The 24,669-nt window shown below is 37.2% G+C and overlaps 2 protein-coding genes across 2 annotated transcripts; both read right to left on the bottom strand.

The window, feature by feature from the left end:
- Window positions 1-1,638: 1,638 nt before the first annotated feature.
- Window positions 1,639-2,852, bottom strand: LOC143554808 (mitochondrial import inner membrane translocase subunit TIM14-1). The gene is made up of 3 exons (XM_077044484.1): window positions 2,758-2,852; window positions 2,368-2,546; window positions 1,639-1,895 (listed from the first exon to the last, which is right to left on the bottom strand). Exons 1-3 carry the CDS (start codon window positions 2,758-2,760, stop codon window positions 1,739-1,741), a joined length of 339 nt encoding a protein of 112 aa, XP_076900599.1. The 5' UTR covers window positions 2,761-2,852; the 3' UTR covers window positions 1,639-1,738.
- A 6,960-nt stretch (window positions 2,853-9,812) lies between these two features.
- Window positions 9,813-11,630, bottom strand: LOC143554807 (protein IQ-DOMAIN 3-like). The gene is made up of 5 exons (XM_077044483.1): window positions 11,477-11,630; window positions 10,998-11,327; window positions 10,691-10,918; window positions 10,499-10,618; window positions 9,813-10,391 (listed from the first exon to the last, which is right to left on the bottom strand). The coding sequence occupies exons 1-5, from the start codon at window positions 11,552-11,554 to the stop codon at window positions 9,831-9,833; spliced, it is 1,317 nt and encodes a 438-aa protein (XP_076900598.1). The 5' UTR covers window positions 11,555-11,630; the 3' UTR covers window positions 9,813-9,830.
- Between the last annotated feature and the right edge of the window lie 13,039 nt (window positions 11,631-24,669).

Raw genomic sequence — 24,669 nt, 5'->3', positions numbered from 1 at the left:
ATAAAACTTATAAGCTTTGTATATAAAAACAAATGCAAACTTTTAAGTCTATTTAAAAAGATGACTTATACTGACTTTTTCATTTTTTTTTCTTGGATAAATATGATACTAAAAAAGTTCTTACATGTAGTATATACATACAGTGTTGTAGGACTCGGTCAGCTTGAGTCTTTGGCGTTTTGCTACGCACCCTTCCAAAGTGATTCTCTCCAACTCAGCCTGTTAACTAGACTCGAATCTAGACGGTTAATTTTAACCCACTCGACGATTACTCGGATCTAAATATCTAATCCATAATTACTTGGATCTAGTCAGCAACTACCTAGATCTAGTCGGTGGTCAACTTAGAGCTCCTCCCCAAAAATATTACACAATGGATCAAATTTTAAAGTACTCAAGTATTTGAAGCGTATTATTTTGATTTATATTGATATTCACATATTTTATTATAAATTATAATACATTAATGATAATTGACATATACAATTTTTCAAAAAATAATTTTTTTTATAATTTATCATGTATGAATACTCCCTAGACCAAGTACTCATAAATCATTAATCTACCAATCTTAAAACGCCAACAAATTACATAATCATGTATATATTTGAACTTGTCTCTTAGTAAATAAGAATTTTCTAGTAATATCTAGTTATTTCAACGTATGTTGATATTATAACGTTTTCAATTTATTAAGCTTATTATAATCATTTTTATTCAATTTATTAAGCTTATTATAATCATTTTTAATACTTATTATCAATAAAACTTATCAAATATCAAGTTGGATCTTGTAATGTTAAATACATGAAAAGTGATAAGGTTTATTACTTTATTTAGTTTGGTTAAATATTTAGACTTTACGGTAGAGTAATACGTGTAGCATTGCATGTGGACACGTTTATAAATGCATTGCCACATGGCATATTGCGGCTTGCTCTACCTACTCCCCCCTTTGCCACGTATATCTCACTCATTCCATCTTTTTAGCAAATATATATCGGATTACAGCATTTTCTTTTTTTGTAAAATCATGATTTTAGTTGACTTATTATTTTAATTCATTATTATCATTATAGTTTTAAAATGAAATATCAAACTCATTAACTCAACAAATTACTGGTCAACATTATGAAATCCTTCCATCATATAGAAAATAAGTGTATAACCATTCATCAGTTTTGTGTTAAACATACTAGGCCTATTGTTTTAAATTTGTTTGATTTTCAACTTGCTATGCTAGTAATATTTCGTTATTTCGTTTCTTCACAGTAAAAGATAAAGCAAGCCTTCCGTTATATAATGTGCGCGAACAAGATTATGAAGAAAATTTAGGTATAGGTACATTTAGCAACACATTTATTTACGAGTATCTTAAAGTGACATCTAATATTACAAAATTCAAGATTATTTCAAGAAATGCTACGAAGTACAAAGGTAAAAAAAAACTTTGACTAAAAAAGTCAAAGTCAAACTGTTAGATCTAGATGAAACTATCAACAACTCTTTAGCATCATCAGAACATGAACATTAATAGATTGTTCTGCTACCTTTCTTTACTTATTAGTTATTACACAAACAAAGAAATGACAACAGACACAAATTTCTGTAAATAATTAACACTTCTAATACTTGAACTAGGAGTTCTGTATATTACCATATCGATTGTTCGTCATCATAAATACATTAAAAGTTAAAACACCAAGCTTTCAACTCGATCTCACCCGAACAATCCAAATCAGAATGCAGATCCACTGTTCTTGGTCTTTCCAAGCATTACGTCTTTGGCTTCATTGATCTTTGAAGCTAAGTAATGGCTGCCACCGGCATCCGGATGGTTTGCAACCATTACTCTTCTATGTGCTTCCCTTACCTTGTCTGCTGCTGCACTCTCTCTGCCAATATAAAATAAAATGTCTAAATTACCCTTCCCATAATAAACAAATCATAGGCTGCGAGTAATAGTTGCAAAGCCAGCAACTTAAGTGATCATAATTCATACCAACAAGTACAATCATACCTAGTAAAAACCCCACCCCACGGCAAAGCTATGTGTAGCGTATGGGGAGGGTACACTATAACAGACAGACAATAACAAGCAAAGTCTAGCTAAAATGTATCCGTCCCTAAAAATCCTTAACCCTAATCTTAGGGCTCCTAAAAGTGTAACTATAGTAAATCCCGACTAATCCAACAATCAGAGTTTCCACTACTCTAACGAGCGTCGTCTGGAGGCCTCCTCTTCGAATGTCCAATATACTATCTTAACCGACAATCCATACATATCATATTCTATTAATCTTACAACACTAGACTACACCTATAGGCTATAACATTTAACAATATATCAAGGGGAAGTTAGGCTACCTAACACCGAGGATGAGAGCGGCTTCCCGCCTCGTCATTGTTTGTTGAAAGCCGCCTTCATAGAACCTGCGTGATCGGGGTCTCGGGGGGCGAGTCTTGAAAGAATGCCAAGCCTGAATTCCATATTTACCAGCCATGGCTGCAGCTGCAATTGCAAGCCCAGCAATAAATGGTGTCGCCTGATACACACATCTAAATGATTAATTTTTTGAATTATAAATTCTAGTACACAATAATAACAATAAAAGTTAGATGAATTGAACAAAATCACGTATATGGGATGGAACTGAATTAAAGTGATTGATTGTTAGGGTAAATTGAAGGATCCCCAAATGGTATATTAAATATGAAGGGTAAAAGATACATATAATATAAAAGTGGGAAACTGACCATTATTAGGTTGTAACAATTTGGAGGTTGAAGACAATGTTTGCATCAAATCAAATCAAGTTTCTTGATGATGATTCTAGTAAACGATATATTATTATTATTATACACAAAAACCTTATGAAGGCAAATAGGATTCGGGCATCTTCATTTCGATTATTGTTTTGGGCCTTTGAATGGGCAACTAATAAATAATAATTGGGGCTTCAGCCCATTTTTAGGACTTTTGGCCTGTTTTAAGACTTCTTGTTTTGGTAGTACGTGTTATTAGAGGTATAGGTGATCAAATCGGGTTGGTCAAAGGAACCGGAACCGGTTCAGAACCGGTTCCATTAGTCAACATCACTGTTTAAACCGGTTCCATGGTCGAACCGGTTAGGGAACCGAACCGGTTCCCCAACCCTCGGACCCGGAACCGGTGGAACCGGTTCTGACCGGTTCCTAAACCGGTTCTTACACTGTAACCGGTTCCAACCGGTTACATTGTAAAATATTATTTTTTTTTTCGTTTTTCGTTTCCGCTGCTTGTGTAGGTGATGATTTGTGTTCTTCTGATTTCTGAAGAGGCTCATGCTACTTTTGTTGTTCACCCACAGAGCAATGGTAAACAACATATTGAACTTAATGCTATGAGTGTCAGCGTGTTTGAATTGATTAGTCTGTATCGTGTATCGTGTAATGGTGAACTTAAATCTGTATCGTGTTACATTTGTTGAGTTTGCTATGTATTATAGTCTTTTGGCTTACGCAAGTCAAATGCTGAATTATAATCAAGAGCGGTGTTATACGATTCGTATTTGTATAACATGTTAAATAAAAAAAACAATTAACATAAAATTCATTTTATTTACTTTAAGAAGTTCAAAAAAAAAAGGTTACATGTTTTAAAATATTCAAAAACAAACTAACAAAACATTAAACTTATAAATATAAAGTTGTGACATATTATTTATAGAAAAGCCTTCTTGTTCGTCGTAATTATTGAGTGGCGACTTATTCATCAGAATTACTTGTAGAAACGCCTTCTTGTTCGTCGTGCACTCGAACATCAAGTGGTGTTTCGTCTTCCAGAGTGGTTACGTGTTGAACACGATCGATTGAGTCCAAGTGATCCTTCAAGCAAATGCACATCTCCACCGACTCCGAATTCAGTCTTGTTCTTCTCACCGATATTACCCTGTCACTAAGAGAAAAAGCAGATTCCGAAGCTACCGTAGAAGCTTGGGCGGTTAGTAAATCACGGGCCATGGTGGCAAGAATCGGAAACTCGGTTTCCTTTACCTTCCACCAAGCCAAAACATCAAAAGTGCTATATTCCTCTTCGGATAAACCGGTAGAGAAATCATATGCACTATACCTTCCTAGTTCGCTTGAAGGGGTGTTACCCCTTTGTTTTTTAGCCGTTACGTTGCGAACGGTGTTCATAAGGCTAATCATGGGGTCTCGTACTCTAGTAGCACTTGAACTTGATGAAGACCCCCCCGGCGTAGGCATGTGTATGTTTGACCCATATTTATTTATATAAAAGTCATACATAAATTTAAAATTCAAGTTAAAATCATTTTGTGCATCTGTTGAAAAGTTTGGGTCAACTTCATGCATATCTAAGGCTGAAAAAATTTCGTCTATCACACATTCAACCCCCGTAACATTTAACATTGGGTTTAAAGCGGCGGCGCAAGTAAAAATCGGTGGCAATTCAAGAAAGTATTTTTTTAATTTAAACTTCATTGGTAATATGATGTTTGAAAACATTGGACTTTTATTTTCAAATTCTTTAAGATTGTTAACGATTAAAAATAACTCCGAAAGAACCAAGGGACTTGTCGGATAATACGTTCCCGATAGTTTCGTAGTTGATGTTTTAAAAACTTCAAGAAAAGTCGACAAGTCATTGATAATTTCCCATTTCTCATTTGAAAAGGGGATTGCCAAATCATTCTCGGCAAGACTAGAATGAAACATTTGTAAAGTTTCTCTTTGTTTCAAAGCACTTTGAAACATTATGCAAGTGGAATTCCATCGATGAGGTACATCCCAATTAGCTCCCAGAGCTTTTCTTCCCGTATCTTTACAAAATTTTATATAATCCATTTGTCTTTTTTTACTTTTCTTAAAAACTTCATGTAGCATTACTCTAAAATCGTTTATAACCGATGTAACCTCATCCGAAGCAAGTCCGTCTTGCACGATTAAATTAATGATATGTGCAACACACCTTGAGTGAAAAAATACACCATTGCAAATCGGCGTATATTTTAATTTTAATTTATCAACCGCCGATGTATTATTCGACGCGTTATCAAATGCAATTGAAAATATTTTATTTTCTAGTTTATAAGTTTTTATAACATAATCTAAAATTTCAAACAAATTATCTCCCGTATGTGGATACTCAAAGAGTTCGAAAGCAATGGTGCGTTTCATCATTTCCCACGATGACGGATCTACCCAATGAGCGGTGACACAAAGATAAGATTCGGGTAAACCATGTGGAGCCGACCAAACATCACTGGTTAAGTTTATTCCCGTATTTATATTTTCAAAATATGCAATTAGTACCTCTTTGGCCTTCTTCCACAATTTTAAACAATAACGTTTAAGAGTATGACGACTTACGTGAGTGTATTGTGGTTGAAGCGTATCTCGAATCATGGCGGTTAAGCGAGGGTTGTCGAAGTGGCTAAACGACAAAGCTTCTTGAATCACAAACTTCGCCATACGATCTTGAACTCGATCAATTTGGTATGTAAATATTCCGCCTTCACTATCCATTTGCGTTTGTTACGACTCGACGTTCTGTTTCAACGCCCTGCAATACGGTCTTTCGATGTGTTTCTTCAAATTTGAATTCGAAAGTGGGTTTAAATAAATCCCACAAAACTTGCACCGAGCCTTCAATGAATGGTCACTCAATTCAACCAAATCCCAATTGCACCAAATCTCTTGATTACGATTATGAGGTACAATACGAACGAAACTTGGTCCGGCGGTGGAACCTTGACCAACCGATGATTGTGAGGCAGTCATAACAACAAATATGAATATAGAAGAAGAGAAAACAAGAGATTAGAGAACTCAGAACGTTGTAATAGCGTTTTTTTGTATTTTTTTGCGTTCGGGTTTGCGTTTTGAGTGTTGTGATGAACCCATTACACCAAATACCTATTTATACTAGTAGTGGGGTGTTTGGGGAGCCAAAAAAACGGCCATTTTTGACCCCAACGGTCAAAAAACGGCCATAAAACCGTTTCCCAACGGCTAGAACTACTCCAACGGCTAGAACCGGTTCCGAACAGGTTCCGGTCGAACCGGTTCCAGAACCGGTTCCGGTTCCTACCCGGTCGACCTCCAAAAATGTCAAACCGGTCCCGGATCGTCGGGTTGAAACGGAACCGAACCGGTTCCTACGAAAAACGGGTAGGAACCGGTTTTGTTGTCCACCTCTAATTAGAGGTGCACGAACCGGGTATTTTTAGAAACCGGTTCCGGGTATGGTCAACAAAAGTCAAAATCAGATCTAGTATGAATCAGTTCCGGGTATAGTCCGGCATTTGACTAGATTCCCCGAGTTTTTTTCGGGTTTCACTTTGGGTCGGGTTTTGGCCGGGTAAAAGTGAAACTGGTTTCGGGGAGAAACCCAATATCAGGTCGTACCCGCCGGTCGGGTACGGTAGAAACTGGTTACAGGTCAGGTCCAGAACTAGGTATTTTGTGCATCTCTGTGTTATATTTTCTTTAAGGTTTGCGAATCTTAGTTATAGTTAGCCTGTGTAATAATCACACCCATTATTGGAGCGGTTTAGTGTAAAAACAAGCCTATCAAGTTTAGTTTGCGCCAAAGGTCTTTGGCCTATCGGTACCTAGGATTTGGATAAAGTGATGCTTTCCAATGGTTGAAGGTTTAAGTCTTCTGTAAATAAAAAAATGTGTAATTTAAAAGTAGAGTAAATAGCGTGAAGTTGTCTTTAAAAAAAGTTTAATATGTGAAATTCATTAGAATTAAAATTAAAATTAGAATTAGAATTTCATTTCTTATTGTTTTGATTCGCATAATTTATTCAAATGATTTCAATTTTAATGTTTTCAACTGGAAACGAATTATGCAATTAACTTGATTAAATTTCATTCATCACCTGACACCAACGGTAGGAGTTTAATTAACTTACCAAATACCAATTCCAGACATTTATGTGTCTTTGGTTTTTACTCACACCAACGGTAGGAGTTTAATTAACTTATCAAATACCAATTCCAGACATTTATGTGTCTTTAGTTTTTACTCACACCAACGGTAGGAGTTTAATTAACTTACCAAATACCAATTCCAGACATTTATGTGTCTTTAGTTTTTACTCACGTCGTGTGTTAAACTTAAAAGTAACTTATTTTTTCGTCTTTGTAATCATTCATAAGTGTTATGTGAGGTTAATAGCTTTTTTTATTCTTCGGAGACCGTTTTCCTGACATGTGGCTTTCAGAATATGTCAGATTTATTTATTTTATGAGGCTTTTGTGAATAGTTTAAGAACTAACCACATTCATGCTGGTCCAAAATAATAAAAATCTAGCTACATTCATTTCATTTTTTAATATATTGAATAAATTGCTTTTTTTTAACGGCCAACTAAATAACGACGGGTACTCCGTACGCGGCCCCCTTGGCTAAAGGTAGCCCGAGCCGGCCACTACTCCGGACGGACGGAGCCCCTAGCGGTCCACCTGTTGTGGGATTCACCGGATAAAACCCGACCCCCACGCCCGCCAAACGGCACAACAGCGAGGAGCCGGTAAAACCGGGTGAGATCAGGACTCGAACCCTGGCAAGCCAGGGTCATCCCTCATATCTCCCATATAAGGTGGTGGTAGTGAGGTTTGATCTCCCTACCTCTCACTTGTAAAGTAAGTACTCTACCATTGAGCCACAACCAACTTATTAAAATTAATAAATTGCTATCATGATTTTACATCTACTTAATTGAATAAATGACTACTAATGAAGGACTTTCATAATACATAAGATTTTAATCAATTAGTTGTACACATGAATACGAAGAAATCTATAAATAAAAATAAAAGACTAATCCTTTCGAAATAAAGTACTTTTTAAGAAACTATTAAATACGTAAATAAAATATTTGTGTTCATTCCTGTATGTTTGTTTATCGTCTTAAATGAACATAGACAATATACTTCTTTTTAACAGAAATTTCATTCAAATATTTAGCATTAGTCTACAACTTTAATAATCAAACATTAAAACCTAAAACAATTGCCGTTATTTTATTACTTTTTTTACCATGGAGTTGTAATTTATTAAACTCTTCAAAATCCAACCCAAGATCTGACCCGATACACGTTCTTCAAGTTCAAGTACCAATATCTTGTACATGAATTAGTGCGTCCTAATAATTCCTTATCTTTTTAATGTGGTTGGTAAAAGCACTCAAATCAACAAAACCTTGCGACAACAAAAAGGTTTTGAAAGGTAAAAAATGCTTTAAAGTGAGTTTATTTTAAGTAATTTTCAATCATAACCTTTTATGATCTACAGAATGAATTGTTGGAACACTTTACTAAAATGTTAAAAATATGAGTACATTTTCACATTTTTTTTTGGTAATTTCATATAATATTAATCAAGTTTTAAAAGTGTTTTAATTAAGTTATTCAACTTTAAAAATTGTTCTAGTTAAGTCATTCAACTTTCTATCTTATTTAATTAAAAGTTTTAACATATTTTTTTAGTCTTTTTCTTTTTTTGTTTCACAAAGGAAAACTTTTTATCTTTTTTTCATGTTGACGTTGAGTGGATATGTGAATTTTATTTTTTATTTTTGAATTTTAATATAATTAACGTTTTTTAAAATTTTATAAATTTAACTACATATATTGCATACTAGTTTGATCATCCCGAGTTACAGAGGTTTATTCAAGTTTTTGTTTTAATCATTTTGATATTTTATAATGATTTATTTTATTTTTTAACGCAGTTTTTTATTATATTTTTAGCGTTTGAGTTTTTTCAATTGAGATGTGTAGGTTTTTAGATTTTTAACGAACAAACATAAACGGACACGAGCATGTTGATTTTTTTAAATCAACAAACATGAACACAAATATTTGTCTAATGAAAAAGGGATGTTAATATAGTTTACAATGGTGGGTAGTATCAGAAGTTAACCGGTGATGAAGATGATAGACAGCAACAGAAAACATGTAAAGAAGATAAATTAAATTAGGTTTAATGGTAGTGTTTACCAATAAATGAAATCTTATAACCCAGTTGAGGGCTATTAGGGTTTGGTAAGACCCATAACCCGTGTAAATTATTCTTTAATGATTAATGAGTTATTTCACAAATAAATGAGATATTATAACCCATTTAGGAGTTATCCGGGTTTGGTGAGACTCATGACCCGCAAAAAATATTGTTTGATTATGAAAACGTTTTATAAATATATGAGATGTTATAACCCATTTAAAAACTATCCGGGTTTGGTAAGACCCATAACTGTGAATTCGGGTCAAATGAATGAGAAGCCTCCATTTAGAAATCAAGCAATCGAAGAATGATGGAAACAACCTAAAAGTGACACATTGGATTTTATGGCATACAATTATATAAATAGTTAGATAGATTTTTTTTAACAACAAATTTATGTCCACACAAAATTTTAAACTCAAGACCTCCTAGCATTATTATTAGTGTTTCAAGGGCTTTGTTTTGATCAAATGACCACCCACCCCTTAGTAAAAAAAATATATATATAATTGAATGTTAAAAAATAGAGACCTCGTGATTTTCTGATAAAAAAGATAGGATAATATTGTTACCCTGACAAAGCAAAGTACAAGCTAATGCTATTCTCTCAATGGCTAGCAATTTGATACTTTTTGTCACCCAATCATTTTACCTTTCAACCCAAGTCTCTAGCATCACATGTTTGTACCACTCAACACACTTCCAAAACGTATCAAACAAATACATCTGTCCCAAAACTTATGCATCAATACCAAAAACATACAAAAAACACTTTCTAAATACATACAAACAAGAAAAACACCACACATTGTTAACAATTTGAATCAGTCATCAATGGCTCGGTGAACCTATTCGTGGTCCGAGCGGGTGAGCCCGAGAACGAAAGGCGCTTCTTGGCTAACCCGGCCACTAAACCCTTTTCCGAACTACTTCTCCTTCCTGACCCTAATGGACTTGGACTATGAACCGGACTAGCCATTCGGGACCGAGCCTTGGCAGACATTGTTGAAGCCATGTAACTAGGAACCATTGGAGACGAGTCGAGGCTCTCGTTATCACACACCGAGCTAGCCCGGCTTTGTCGTCGGTTGTGGTCCGATTGCACGCTGTAGAAGCTTGTGGAGTCTTCATCCACACTTCCCTTTTGGCTTTCGGGCCTGACCCGTGAACTCGATGATGGGGCCCGGGTAGGTGGGGTTGAGGGGGATTGACGGCTAGGTGGGAGGCTAGCCCGTTTGCCCATTTCTGACCCGGGTTGCGTTTCCCACGGACGCGCAGCCATCCAACGCTCGAGCCAACTCCAGCCCCAATGAGGATTGTTTGGGTCTAAAAAAGTTGGATTTGGAGAGTTTGTAGAGTTTTTCAACATTTGCTGTTTGACAATAAAACATAACATTATTTTCAATGTCGCATTGATCAAATTAAAAATAAATAACTAGTTAAAAGATATAGATCTATTAATGAAATATGAATCAATGCCTGATAAGTATGTGCATAAGCTAATGCTCTTTCTCTACGTATCGCAGCGTCTTGTTTGCTTTGTAAACTCGCTTCGGTTTCTTCTTTCGATTTTCTACTATCATTCCATGTATTTCCCAACTGTAATTCAAATAATTAGATTCACAAAACACAAAAAAGATAAGTAATAAATGAAAAAAACATGCCACTTACTGAGGATCTAATGTTGTTGAGTTCTTTCTCATGTTTAACAAGAAGTTGTTGTTGTAAAACTCGATTCTCCTCGGACATAAGTATGCGCCTTGACCGAACCTGAGACTGAACCCGAGCCAATGTCTGCATACATTTCAAGGTGGATATCGCTTGTCGTTTGACCGATTGACCTTGAATCAATGACTTCAACCTCCCAAGCCCCCTCACGGCCCGCACTGCCCGCCTCGCCTACAATATCATTAAACCACATAAACCAAAATATGTTAAAAATTTTACAGCATATAAAACTTTTATTTAATATATTTACCAAGTGCCCGCGATAAACAGCCTGAATCTTGATAGCTGCGGTTTCTTCTAACGAAATGCCTAGTAACCGGGTCGTGGAAGTCAAGCGAACCACCTCGGCTGCAGCATGAGCCGCAGCTACTGCGGCTTCTGCTGCCACTGCAGTGGCATAGGCGACTGAATACGCGTGTTTGCTCTGTTCGTTCTCGGCTTCAATGAGTTTTACATCCGTGGGAGGCGAAAGAGGGACCGGAATAACATGATTCACCAATGCAGCTTCTGTTTGTGAGAAATCTTTATCCAAACTCCTTTTTCCAAACCAATACTTCTTAGAACTCTTTTTATTAGATTTCTGTCATGTTAAAAGTTAAAACCACACATAAAGAAAATATCACTTATCAATCATAAACATAGTAATTTAAAAATAAAAATCCCAAAAAAATTAACTTAAATATTAAAAGTTAGATGACATGAATACATGATAAATTAAGATATGCAAACCTTGTCTTTCTTGTCATTGGAATCAGATGGGCTTAAAGCTTTCTTAACTGCAGAAAACCAACTACCTTTCTTCCCCATATTGTGGTCAAATCATCTTCAAAACAATAACAATCATTAATGATAATATGATATTAAATAAAAAAGGAACATTGTAACTAAACAGAAAATGCAAAGATTCATAATAATAATACAGTTGAGCACATTTTTGGGGAATGCAAAGGTGAAGTCAGTGTCTTAGGCCCCGTTTGTTTTTTTAGAGATTTAAGTCTGAATCTGAATACCACATCTGAATGTTAAGAGGTGGTTCAAATGTCTGAAATCTGAATCATTAAGAGGTGGAGGCTAGAGACGAACCTCTAGCCTAGTCTCTGGGTTAGAAGTTAATGGAGGCCAGAGACAAACGTATGTTTTTTTTGGGTTAAGAGGTTTTCAGACCCACTAAAAGCTTTTGCTGGTTCAGATGCTATTAAGACGTTGAACCTCTTAATGCCAGAGAAAAAACAAACAGCCCCACGTCTGATTACGTCTGACCGAATCAGACGTTTTCCTCTATTAAGAGAAAAGAGGCAAAAACAAACAGGGCCTTAATTTATTATTACAAAATATGAAAAATAAATCAGAATGAGACGTTTCAGTAGAGAGAATAATAATGTTGAGAAACTGAGAGATGAACACAAGATTCAAGATACTTACATGAAGTTTACTGACAATATTGTTGTGTGGAGTTGATATACTAAGATAAAACATGCATTAGTCAAAGAGGTTTTTGGTTACAGATCTTGTGAACATTTGTTTGGAGTTTGAACAAAGGGAGATATGGCAGAGACCAACTGATTAAAGAGGGAGAACAACTCACATTTTTTTATTTTTATTATTATCAACTGGTCGGAGGTGGGAAGGTTTACCCACTTATGTGGGGTTCTTGTCTGGAACGTCTCAAGTTTGATTCCAGACTTATATACGCGCTCTGAAATATAGGCAACACCATTGTAAGAGGGATTCGAATATGGCTACTGCTTTCACTTAGCTGTTAAAAACAAACCGGTCGGGCCTACCCACCCAATACAATACGTTTGGTTTGTTGATCCCAACTTAGTTAGCGGTTCGTTTTATAATTTTCTTTGGAACCCATTTATGAACACCCTAATGCATTTTATAGATTATACTATTTGATTTTATGCTTTACCGTTCTTTTGATTTGATACTCAAAATTGTTGAAACATGCACATATACAAAACAATTAAAAAAACGTTATTTGTACAAGTTAAATTGTGTTACTTACAATTTCAGAAATTAAAGTAAGTTATACTGATATAGTTGAAATAAAATAAGATAACCCAACCCACATGGATGGAATATAAATGTAAGACAAAGAAAGAACAAACTACTTATTGCATCAAGATTTTGTCCTGCACTCATAAATATTTAAGATTTAATCTTTTAATTTCAAATATTGTTTTTGCAATAAATATATAATATCTGATTTTGTTTTTGTCCTGTTAAGTTATTACATGACTTAATTTATTCCAAAAAACAAAGCACCATTCCATGGAAGGACCCCTACGTGACGAGTCATGTAAGGACGAAAATATTATTAAATGAAAGCTGTTTTATATACGTATTACTTTTACTGTCTTATAGCATACAAAATATTAAATATATAACTAAGTTAGTATTCTAAATTTATAAAAGAATTCTCTTCTTAGCTTTTATCTAAAAAAAACCCTTCAAGATTATTTGAACATTATGCATTTTTGTTAAATATAAAAGATTAGACCAACTCACTCAGCTTTTTTACTTTAGTGCAAGTAGTTGAAGACATGGGGATATATGTCTTATGTTGTAAGGTTTGTTTATTAATGTCATCACATGCTACAGCTAGGTTTTTCCCTTTACCATTTATTTTCTGTTATTAGATTAAGTGTAGTGGCAATGTTGTCATCAACGTTTTGAGGAAAACGCGGGGGTACACCGCCCCCCAGCGTTATGGTTTTTTTTTTGCCTGCGTTGTATACAAAACGCGATTAAATGGCACACAAATCAAAAAAAGAGCCGCCGGGGGCCATTTGGAGCCGTTGGTTTTTTTTAAAAAAAAAATTATATTAATTATATTTATACTATATAAACAAATCATATTCATTTTTTTAACACATTCCTTCCACTTCTACACCAATTATATCTTTTACACAAATATTTCTAACAAAATGTTTCCAAACAACAACCAAAATATTCTCAGTTTCGGTCAATATGCCCGTCAAGGCAACCAAAATCCACAACCGAACCAATCTACCGCCCCGACGCTAACCGTACCCGACCCGCATATGTATGACCCGCAAATGACCGCGTACATTGCATATCTACAAAACTCTATTCCAAATGTGTTGCCCGGTTTCCAAAACCCGACAGCAAACATTTTTGCCGTTTCGGGTTCCCAACCCGTCCTGGAGACCCAACCCGAGGTCGAGTTCGTGCCGGAGGCACAACCCGTCCCGGAGACCGTAGGCGGTTCGAGCCAACGAGGACGTCCGAGAAAACACGGAAATAAGTCCGCCGGCGAACCTCGAGTTAAAAAGACGGTGATACCGTGGAGTATCGACGAGTGCGTACTATGTGCTCATGCTTGGTGCGCGATACCGGAAAATGCCAATTGCGGTAGGTTTTTAAAATACATATATATTTTTTTTAAATTTCTTATAACAAACATTAAACTTGTAATGTTTTTATTTTTTTAGTGAACTATCAAAAAATGGGGGTATTTTGGCACAAAATTATAGAGTTGTTCCACGAGCTTGGCGGGGACTCATGGGGACTCATGTCGAGAAAAAGATTCGTTACTGTCGAAATGGGGCGACATAAACACCAAATGCTTGGCTTTCCATACGGTTTACTCTCGGCTGAATCGACATAGGAGTAGCGGTGTCTCGGACGCGGAAGTCATGGAAAACGCGTTGACAGAGTATCAACATAAGGTCGGGGGGCCCTTCAACTACTTTGGCATTTGGAAAGAACAGTTGAGGTTTTACCCAAAATGGGGCACGGTGTTGGATGCCGAAGCCGAAGGTGGTCCGCGTAAAAAAAAAGTCTAAAACATCGTCTTCGGTTGATCCAGACACGCCCCGTTCCGACGCTCGAAACTTCAACCTAAAACGTTACATTTTATCTTTTCTTTGTTATTGCTTCTTTTCTTGTTTAGCTTCTTGCTATGCAGTGTCTTATAATATACCGGTGGTTCAAAATAAAAAAAGTTACTGCTTTCTTGTAATTTTGTTTAAGTTAAGCAACCGTCAAGGGTTTGCTAAGTGTGTTTTCTTTATGTACAGTACAGCCAAGGAGATGTTCAAGTTAATTTTCTTAGAAACATATGTTGGATTTAATGGTCGGTTCGGGTCAAGTCAACGCGGACCGACCCGAATGCGACCCGGTATGAGTTACGCCGGAGGTAACGAAAGCATAAACTCATTTAAATGTTAATTGGGCCCGACACAATCAATTAGGTGGACTGGATGTTGGTTAAAGGCTTTGTTTGGTTAATTGGGCTCAAGCCCAATTGGTTTAACTTGATTAAACCCTAATAACCTTATATATATAGTATAAGATGATATTACTTATACACAACCTTAGAAACCACAAACCCTAGCTGCTGCATATTATTCGGCGCCGCTTTTCCGGCCAACCGGTTTTCCGGCGAGTCCTTCCGGCTGCCGCAAACCACGCACAGCCACCACCATTCATCCCTCGGTCACCACAACCACCACCGCCGTCTTATACCAGCTGCTGGTGTCACTGCAACTTCAGCCGCTCACGTTTTTCCGGCGATTTGGTTCTTCTCCGGCGAACACGTTTTTCTGGCGAACCATTTCCGGCGACCTGAAGCTGCTGCCTAGTTGCTGCTGTTGTTCTCTGCTGTCCGCCGTCCTCTACAGCCGCCGGATCTGAGCTACATCACCCGCTAGCCGCCGCCATACCACCTGCCGGAATCCGCCGTCGCCGCCGGATTTTCGTTGGGTTTTGTTGATTGTGTCTCATCTAGCTCGCTTCGTTATCCTTCGGTGTCTTCCCGGTTACGATAACCGAGGTATATCGACAAACTATAAACTATGGTTGTTTATTTTCGTTTATCGTGCTCGTATTGTTGTAATCGGATCCGGGTTCGAGTTTCGGTTTTTGGTTCGTTTTATCGTTTATATTCCGCTGCGTTTTTATAACTCGTTTATATATTTGATTATTAATATTGATTAACAACTATTAAACGGAATCATTAACTAAAACGGGTTAGAAAGGTTTGTCCGTTTTCGTTCCGAACCACCGTTGAAACCCAACAGTGGTATCAGATCCGCGATTACAACGTACGAGTCGATACCGGTTCGCTTAAACCGGATCTACATCTTAAACTTTAAATCGTTTAAAGTTTTGATCTAAATTTATTTTCGGGTGATTTTGAGTTAGTCAAAGTTTTGTTTATTTTATTTGACCAAGTCAAAACGACCCGAAATTTTATTTATTTTGAATATGTAAATCCGGCCCCGACCTATGTGTTTGTTTGGTTGTGTTTGGTGTTTGAGCTTGTTTTGGCCATATGGTTGGTTCAAAAGTTGTAAAAAGGTTATTATTTAACTTTCGGTTTTCTTTTGGCCATAAAGATGGTTCAAATTTGTAATAGGACAAATTATTGTTAGTTTATAAATTTGTAAATAAGAAGACGCGAAGATAACCGAGGACGAGATCGAGGACTTCTTGGAGTTAGTGGGAGTTCGGGCAAGATGACGGGATGCACGAAGAAGTCCATCCTTGTGGTTGTTTTGTGTTGTGAACCCCTTGACCCGATCGGTCTCCCTAATTGGCTCTAGCGAGACCGATCACCTTTTGGCCATAAGGATTTACATATTATTGTTATTTGCTATTTGTGGTTGCTTGGATTGTTTATAATATAATTATAATATCTCCGACATAATACCAAATAAATTTGAAAATAAACATTTTATTAACCAATTATGTTTTGCAAATTAAAAAAAAAACGTTTTGATTTCCAAAACTAATAACTTAATAGATTTTTTATTAACTTAAAATTGGTTGGTCATATCGCGACAAACTTAGTTTTTAATTGTCACGCCCTCAAAATCCACTAACGGAGTTTTACCGTCAGAGGGTGTGAACTAACAGGATCGGAATCATCAGTTATAATCAAACCATAAAAACGTTTAAATGAAATAAATGCGGAAGCGTAAAACCATAGAACAATATTACGTCACGCAGGACGATTTAAAAACCAAGGATAATAGTTAAAAACAAGTTTGCATAGTTAAAAGTTTATCACACAATGCATGTTCCTAAACCGCGCGCCCGCCTCGGCTACCTGAGAATAACATACTAAAAGTGTCAACACAAGGTTGGTGAGTTCACAAGTTATATAAAATAAATCGTTTAGCGTTTGCGTTCAGCGTTTTACGTTAAGTGTTTTGTGTAACCACGTTACGGCTTTTAAGCGTTTTGCGTAACCACGTTACGGCGTTTAAGCGTTTTGCGTAACCACGTTACGGCGTTGAAGCGTTTTACGTAACCACGTTACGGCGTTTTGCGTTACCAGATAGTGTTATGTCAAATTATATATCGATAGGTAGCTAGTCTATACAACAAGTATTACTAAGTGTTCGACACCGAAGCTGACTCGTTTAGTAAGTGCCTTGTCACCAGGTCCTCCAGACCATGGTACGTGTTAGCCAAAATTACACCCGCTCGACCTCCAGTCGAGTTTAGCGTTGGGTGGGGTTTGTCAAACCCAGTAGTACTACTCAACAGTGACTCGCTATTCAAAATATTAACCGGTTCGATGTGTAGGACTTCAATTGTTTCGTTTGCCACTTAGTCTTTACAAGTGATATATAATTTACTAACAAAATCTTAAAAATGCGTTGTGGAGTATGTTATCTCCCCCAAAAGAAAAGCGTTTAAAACAGTTTAAAAAGGGGAAAGTGAAACTCACTGTTTGCGAAGAATTTCCCAAAATAAATCACCAAGATGCGCGTCACCGAAAAACTCTCTCTAACGTTCTAAAACAACAAAGAGATTTTTCTAAGTGTCGGAATATTATCGAGTCTCTAGACCCGGCACATAATACCTATGCACATAACATGTTTCGTGTTTTGTTTGTGAATCGTGTGTGACTTTCACAAGTGTTTTTGTGACACATCACATGTGTAAGCAATCATATACGTGTCATGTATTCATAACGTACATTACTAGCAATTATTCCCCGTAAGGGCATTTTGGTCAACAAATAACAATTAACTAGCCATTATTCCCCATAAGGGCAATTTGTTCAAATCATGGCAATCAATTAGCAACTATTCCCCGCAAGGGTATTTTGGTCAAAACATAACAATTATATAACAAATATCATATTTCATGCATTTTTACACAACTCAGCAGCTAGTTTCACCGAGACAGAAATCCTACTAGAAAGATTGTACTATTTCACCGATCATAGCATCTTAATTAATTTACCAAAAATCATCACAGAAGCACATATGTCTTAGGTTTCCAGAAAATATTTTATTACATTTTTATTCCTCATAGTTTTCTCACAATCATCAAATCATTACAGCAAACTCATAACAGTCATATTCATGCACAACAGAATGTTATTTGCAATTCCCGTTAAACGAAAAATCCAATAAATGCAAGACTACTTGGGTTTGGTTCCTAACTCAATGAGTCAACTTCCAGAAGTGGAACCAACCCAATTGGTCTCGTAGTTCATGAGATATAACATTTACAACATAACCTAACAGCAGGTCTAACAGCTCAGCTTTGCACAACGTTTTTGTAAAATCATAAAAGTAAACTTCTACTTGTCCAAAAATTACAAACTTATACTTTATAGAAACTAGACTCAACCTAGTTTACTGCAGTACCCACAATCCCAACCAATTTTCACGTTTACACTTCGTTACAGTCACTTAAACATCGTATACACATTCTGTCCAGAATCTGTTTACATCCAAACTCAACATAATAACAATCTATGAACTATCATGCATCCATATAACCCTCTAGACCCATAAACACCATCCATGCACATCAATTTCACATTACATACAAGATTAGGGTTTGTGTTTGAACTCAAATCAAAGACACAACAATCACCATACAACAAGATTCAATCTAGTTATCAAATCATCATCCAAATAACAACAATCATGTTAGCTATGTATACACTCAAAATCGGCAGCCTAGGGTTTGTTATTAACCCAACAAACATCAAAATCAATCAACAAGAATGTAAAGGATGATCAATTATACCTTCCTAGCACCTAGTTCTTGGATTAAACGCTTGATTTCTTGATGTATGTGTGTTGTAAGGCCCCGAACCCGGTGACCCTACTTTAGCGTCGGATTTACTCATAAACACAGTTCTTCAAATCAGAGTTTATTAAAACTTTTCGCGGAATATAAAACATCAATCATTTGTTACAAAACATTAAATCTTTTCTTTGATACCATAACACAAAACTTTATATTTAAAACATCTTTACTTCTTTCTTCAGATGCCAGCCGTTCAATCCATGCCGTGTGTCATCCTCATGCTAACTCTATAATCAGCTCACCTGCGTGCATACTAAAAGTCAGCTACGCTGAGTGAGTTCTAGTTAATCGAACGCCATACAATACATACACATACATACATATCTGTAGATACATATCAATACTTCACTAGTTACCCTTCTATTCTACATACATACTTGCTACCATACATACATACATATCTACAATCACTAACCTCAGTCTACCGAGAGTACGTTCATAGTTCATCGTCTATACCTGTACTCAAGGTCGTGAACACGTACAAGGTTCGCAGTCCTTACCTATGTTCACCATTTATGGTACGTACAAGGTTCGCGGTCCTTCCCTATACCATAATACATCCACAACACGTACAAGGTTCACAGTCCTTCCCTATGTTGCAACCTAATTCATAGCACGTACGAGGTTCGCAGTCCTCCCCTATGCTACAAAATCAGCACGTATAAGGTTCACAGTCCTTTCCTATGCTGAAATACATCCACAACACGTACAAGGTTCGCAGTCCTTCCCTATGTTGCAACCTAATTCATAGCACGTACGAGGTTCGCAGTCCTCCCCTATGCTACAAATACAGCACGTATAAGGTTCACAGTCCTTTCCTATGCCGACGCCTATCTACATTACGTATAAGGTTCGCAGTCCTTATCTACGTTTACATATATCATCTACTTCACGTATAAGGCTCGTAGTCCTTAACTACGCCATCACCAGCCGAGTCTATGTCCGACAGAAGCTAGAAGGATTTGCCATCCTAACTTACTATGTCGAACGTAGAACTCACATGCCATTCGTGTACCTATATACACATACTTACATTATAACATAAGAACACTCTAGGCATTCTTTACCTCATTCATTTAACAACCATACCCCTTGTCGTTACGTGCAATATCCGAAGATCGTTTACGCCACGACAAGTATTCATTTGAAATATTCATACATCTACGATATATAATATTCGTACCTTTATTTTTAACCTGACAGTATGCGCAATATCCGAAAATCGTTCGCGTACCGACAAACAATCATTCATATCTATCACACATATCACATATGACATACACTTATCACTTAGGATAAATGTATTAACAACACATCGAGTATGCACACAGCCCCGAAAACATAACAAGGAATGGGGCTAGAAACTCACCTGAACACGGTTACGTTCACCGTTAATCGTAATCCCTTTCTTCAGCTGTGCACGGCTGACTGTATAACAAGTACATGTATCAAACAACTATCACTACTCATATCATCTTTCCAGTCTTAACTACTACCCACAACGAACGGGGGTCCGGGGGCAGCGCCCCTGGCAGCGGGGTCTAGGGGCGGCAGCCCCTAGCAGGGTCGAGCTGCCAGGTCCGGGGGCAGAGCCCCTGGCTGGGGTCGAGCTGCCAGGTCAGCTTGGAAAAATTTTATTTACATTAACTGTCTTAACACATTTTCCATTAGGTTTTTAATTTATTTTCAAAGCGAACTTAACTTTAGGCGAAGTTAAACCTCAGGCGAACTTAGCTTTAGGCGAAGTTAAACCTCAGGCGAACTTGGCTTTAGGCGAAGTTAAACCTCAGGCGAACTTGGCTTTAGGCGAAGTTAAACCTCAGGCTATCTTGGATCCGGAATCCAAGAAATGGCAAGATGCCATGAACGCTGAGATGCAATCCATGCATGATAACCAAGTTTGGAACTTGGTTGAGCTACCCCCCGATAGTCGGGCAGTAGGGAGCAAATGGATTTTCAAGGGAAAAACCGACATGCATGGAAATGTGCAAACCTATAAGGCACGGCTAGTCGCGAAAGGTTTTACTCAAACTCAAGGTGTTGACTATGATGAAACCTTTTCGCCCGTTGCTATGACCAAGTCAATTAGGATATTGCTTGCAATTGCTGCATACTATGACTATGAGATATGGCAAATGGATGTCAAAACCGCTTTCCTAAATGGACATCTTTATGAAGATGTTTATATGGTTCAGCCTGAAGGTTTTGTCGATCCAAAATATCCTAATAGGGTTTGCAAATTGAACAAGTCCATTTGTGGACTTAAGCATGCATCTCGAAGCTGGAATCTTCACTTTGACGAGAAAATCAAAGAGTTTGGTTTTGTCAAAAATGAAGATGAGCCTTGTGTTTACAGAAAGGCTAGTGGGAGCACTATATCATTCTTCATCTTGTATGTGGATGATATACTGATCATTGGAAACAACATTCCTATGCTTAAGGAAGTTAAGCAATGGTTGGAATCTTGTTTTGCAATGAAAGATCTTGGAGAAGCCGCATATATTCTAGGAATAAAGATATATAGAGATAGATCTAAGCGGATTCTAGGGCTAAGTCAAAGTACTTATATAGACAAAGTAATGGCATGCTTCTCAATGGAAAACTCCAAGAAAGGAGCTGTTCCAATGACTAAGGGAACCGTGTTGAGAAATCGCAATCTCCGACAACGAACATTGAATCTAAACGTATGCAAGCAATTCCATATGCTTCTGCGGTTGGCTCTATCATGTATGCTATGTTATGTACTAGACCTGACGTCTCGTATGCCTTGAGCATGACCAGTCGTTTTCAACAGAGTCCTGGCATTGCCCATTGGACTGCTGTGAAGAACATTCTAAGGTACTTGAATAGGACCAAAGACATGTTCTTGGTGTTTGGGGGAGTGGAAGAGGAGCTCACTGTAAAGTGTTACACTGATGCTAGCTTCCAGACTGACCGAGATGATTCTCGCTCACAATCGGGTTTCGTTTTCACTCTCAATGGATGAGCTATTTATTGGAAGAGCTCCAAGCAGAGTGTAGTAGCGGATTCTACCACCGAATCCGAATATATGGCTGCATCAGATGCTGCTAAAGAGGCTGCTTGGATGAAGAAGTTCATCACCGATCTCGATGTGGTTCCGAGTATTCACAAACCAATCGAGATATTCTGTGATAACACAGGTGCTATTGCTCAAGCCAAAGAGCCAAGGTCTCATCACAGATGCAAGCACATTCTAAGGAAGTTCCATCTTATTCGGGAAATATTGGAACGAGGTGACATCGTGATAAGCAAAGTAGACACAGATCAAAATCTAGCTGACCCGTTCACTAAGCCGATGACTCAGGACAAGCATGATCTGCATAGAGATGCTATCGGGCTTAGACTTGCTAGTGACTTATTTTGATTTAGTATTTGGATGTATGAACGTTTAATCAGTTGTACTTCTCTGTTCACTTTTGATTTAATGGTTAAATGCAAACGTTGAATAATACATCTGTGTTCATTTTAATACGTTTAATCCATGAATATTGTATTCTAAATTATCCGTAGTCAGTCAGACTCGTGGGAGCGATTCTGAATTAAGACTATTCTGACTTTGGACTCAAGCAGTTGACTTCCAAACTCACAGACCTCATTATGAATGACGTTGGATGTAACTCGCATCAAATCATCTTCATGGATCTTGATCATAAGATGTTTTGATAATAGTATTCTCATTTAGTATCCTAAGACCTGAGATACATATTAGAACTCTCGTTTACCGAGGAATATTCTTTGATCATGTCAACCGCTGTTGCGTAACTGCCAGCCATAAAGGCATTGATTGGGAATGTTCTGGAGTTCAGTGGGAGTTGTATGTAGTCAAGATGGGATTCTGTACTCTTACATTAAAATGTAACAGTTAGACATATTGGCGCCCTCGTTGATTCAAACTGGTAAAGTGTGAGGCCTCACCCAAACTAACTGTGTGTTTGATTGGACCACTTTAACTCTATATCGAGAATTACAATAATTGAACGCCTTATGAGATTGATTTAATCTATGTCTTATTGTTCAATTAATGTCTTATACAGAAAGGATAGATGACAACGATTACTATAACTTCATTATCTTGCAATAAGATATTCCAGGATACTTTGGTTATGAATTTAAAAATGTCATATTCGGTTGGGACAGCTATGTGTAGCTAGAACGCCTCTGGCTGTTAGCGTTGTGATACTTGACCCAAATCCGTCAAAGTGGGAGACTGTTGGATTTAATGGTCGGTTCGGGTCAAGTCAACGCGGACCGACCCGAATGCGACCCGGTATGAGTTACACCGGAGGTAACGAAAGCATAAACCCATTTAAATATTAATTGGGCCCGACACAATCAATTAGGTGGACTGGATGTTGGTTAAAGGCTTTGTTTGGTTAATTGGGCTCAAGCCCAATTGGTTTAACTTGATTAAACCCTAATAACCTTATATATATATAGTATAAGATGATATTACTTATACACAACCTTAAAAACCACAAACCCTAGCTGCTGCATATTATCCGGCGTCGCTTTTCCGGCCAACCGGTTTTCCGGCGAGTCCTTCCGGCCGCCGCAAACCACGCACAGCCACCACCATTCATCCCTCGGTCACCACAACCACCACCGCCGTCTTATACCAGCTGCTGGTGTCACTGCAACTTCAGCCGCCCACGTTTTTCCGGCGATCTGGTTCTTCTCCGGCGAACACGTTTTTTCGGCGAACCATTTCCGGCGACCTGAAGCTGCTGCCTAGTTGCTGCTACTGTTCTCTGCTGTCCGCCGTCCTCTACAGCCGCCGGATCTGAGCTACATCACCCGCTAGCCGCCGCCATACCACCTGCCGGAATCCGCCGCCGCCGGATTTTCGTTGGGTTTTGTTGATTGTGTCTCATCTAGCTTGCTTCGTTATCCTTCGGTGTCTTCCCGGTTTCGATAACCGAGGTATATCGACAAACTATAAACTATGGTTGTTTATTTTCGTTTATCGTGCTCGTATTGTTGTAATCGGATCCGGGTTCGAGTTTCGGTTTATGGTTCGTTTTATCGTTTATATTCCGCTGCGTTTTTATAACTCGTTTATATATTTGATTATTAATATTGATTAATAACTATTAAACGAAATCATTAACTAAAACGGGTTAGAAAGGTTTGTCCGTTTTCGTTCCAAACCACCGTTGAAACCCAACAACATAATCAGAAATTCATATTGATGTATAAGTATATAAGTATACATCTTATAAATAAGTTATTCACGTATTTGTTATCAATGTTAATCCTTTTAAGGAAACTACCAAACTTCTTTTTAATTAATGCGTTAAACTTCAATAAAATAAAACTGGAATACATTCACAGATTTTTAATGGTCGTCTCAAACTTTTTTGTGTTTCGAACGTAAATACTGAATACACATTGTAAACTTTTGTATTAGTTATTTTCTTAAATGAAAAAACACAGGATCTTGTTTTTGGAATATTGGATGAAATTAGCTATACAGATATGCGAAAATGGAAAGTAAAAGGTGGTTTTTTAAAGACAGAATTACAGATATTGTCCTTTATGTTTGTACCAAATTTCACTCATTGTCTTTTATGTTTAAAATTGATATTTTTTATCCTTTACGTTTACAAATCCAACAGCAGTTGTCATTTAGCCCTAACTCAGTTAGTTTTAACCGTTAAATATGATCATGTGCCTTACACATAAGGGCAGAGTTGTCATTTCACCTATTTATTTAAAGACACGTTTTAAAAACTATTTATACACATCATCTGAGAGAGAGAGAGAGAGAGAGAGAGAGAATTAAGCAGAGAGAAGAGAATCTACAACTTATC

This window comes from Bidens hawaiensis, unplaced genomic scaffold (genome assembly GCF_021521415.1).
Source record: "Bidens hawaiensis isolate Kalapana, Puna unplaced genomic scaffold, B.hawaiensis_p1.1 tig00017855_1, whole genome shotgun sequence".
Lineage (NCBI taxonomy): Eukaryota > Viridiplantae > Streptophyta > Magnoliopsida > Asterales > Asteraceae > Bidens > Bidens hawaiensis.
This window is presented reverse-complemented; position numbering and strand designations above follow the sequence as displayed.

Excerpts from the sequence above, each read along its gene's own strand:
- LOC143554808 (XM_077044484.1), bottom strand. Across the intron at positions 1,896-2,367 it reads GCTCTCATCCTCGGTGTTAG|AGAGAGTGCAGCAGCAGACA; the intron begins GTAGCCTAACTT and ends TTATATTGGCAG.
- LOC143554807 (XM_077044483.1), bottom strand. The coding sequence starts at position 11,554 with ATGGGGAAGAAAGGTAGTTGGTTTTCTGCAGTTAAGAAAGCTTTAAGC. Across the intron at positions 11,328-11,476 it reads CCAATGACAAGAAAGACAAG|AAATCTAATAAAAAGAGTTC; the intron begins GTTTGCATATCT and ends TTAACATGACAG. Across the intron at positions 10,919-10,997 it reads CTGTTTATCGCGGGCACTTG|GCGAGGCGGGCAGTGCGGGC; the intron begins GTAAATATATTA and ends ATGATATTGTAG.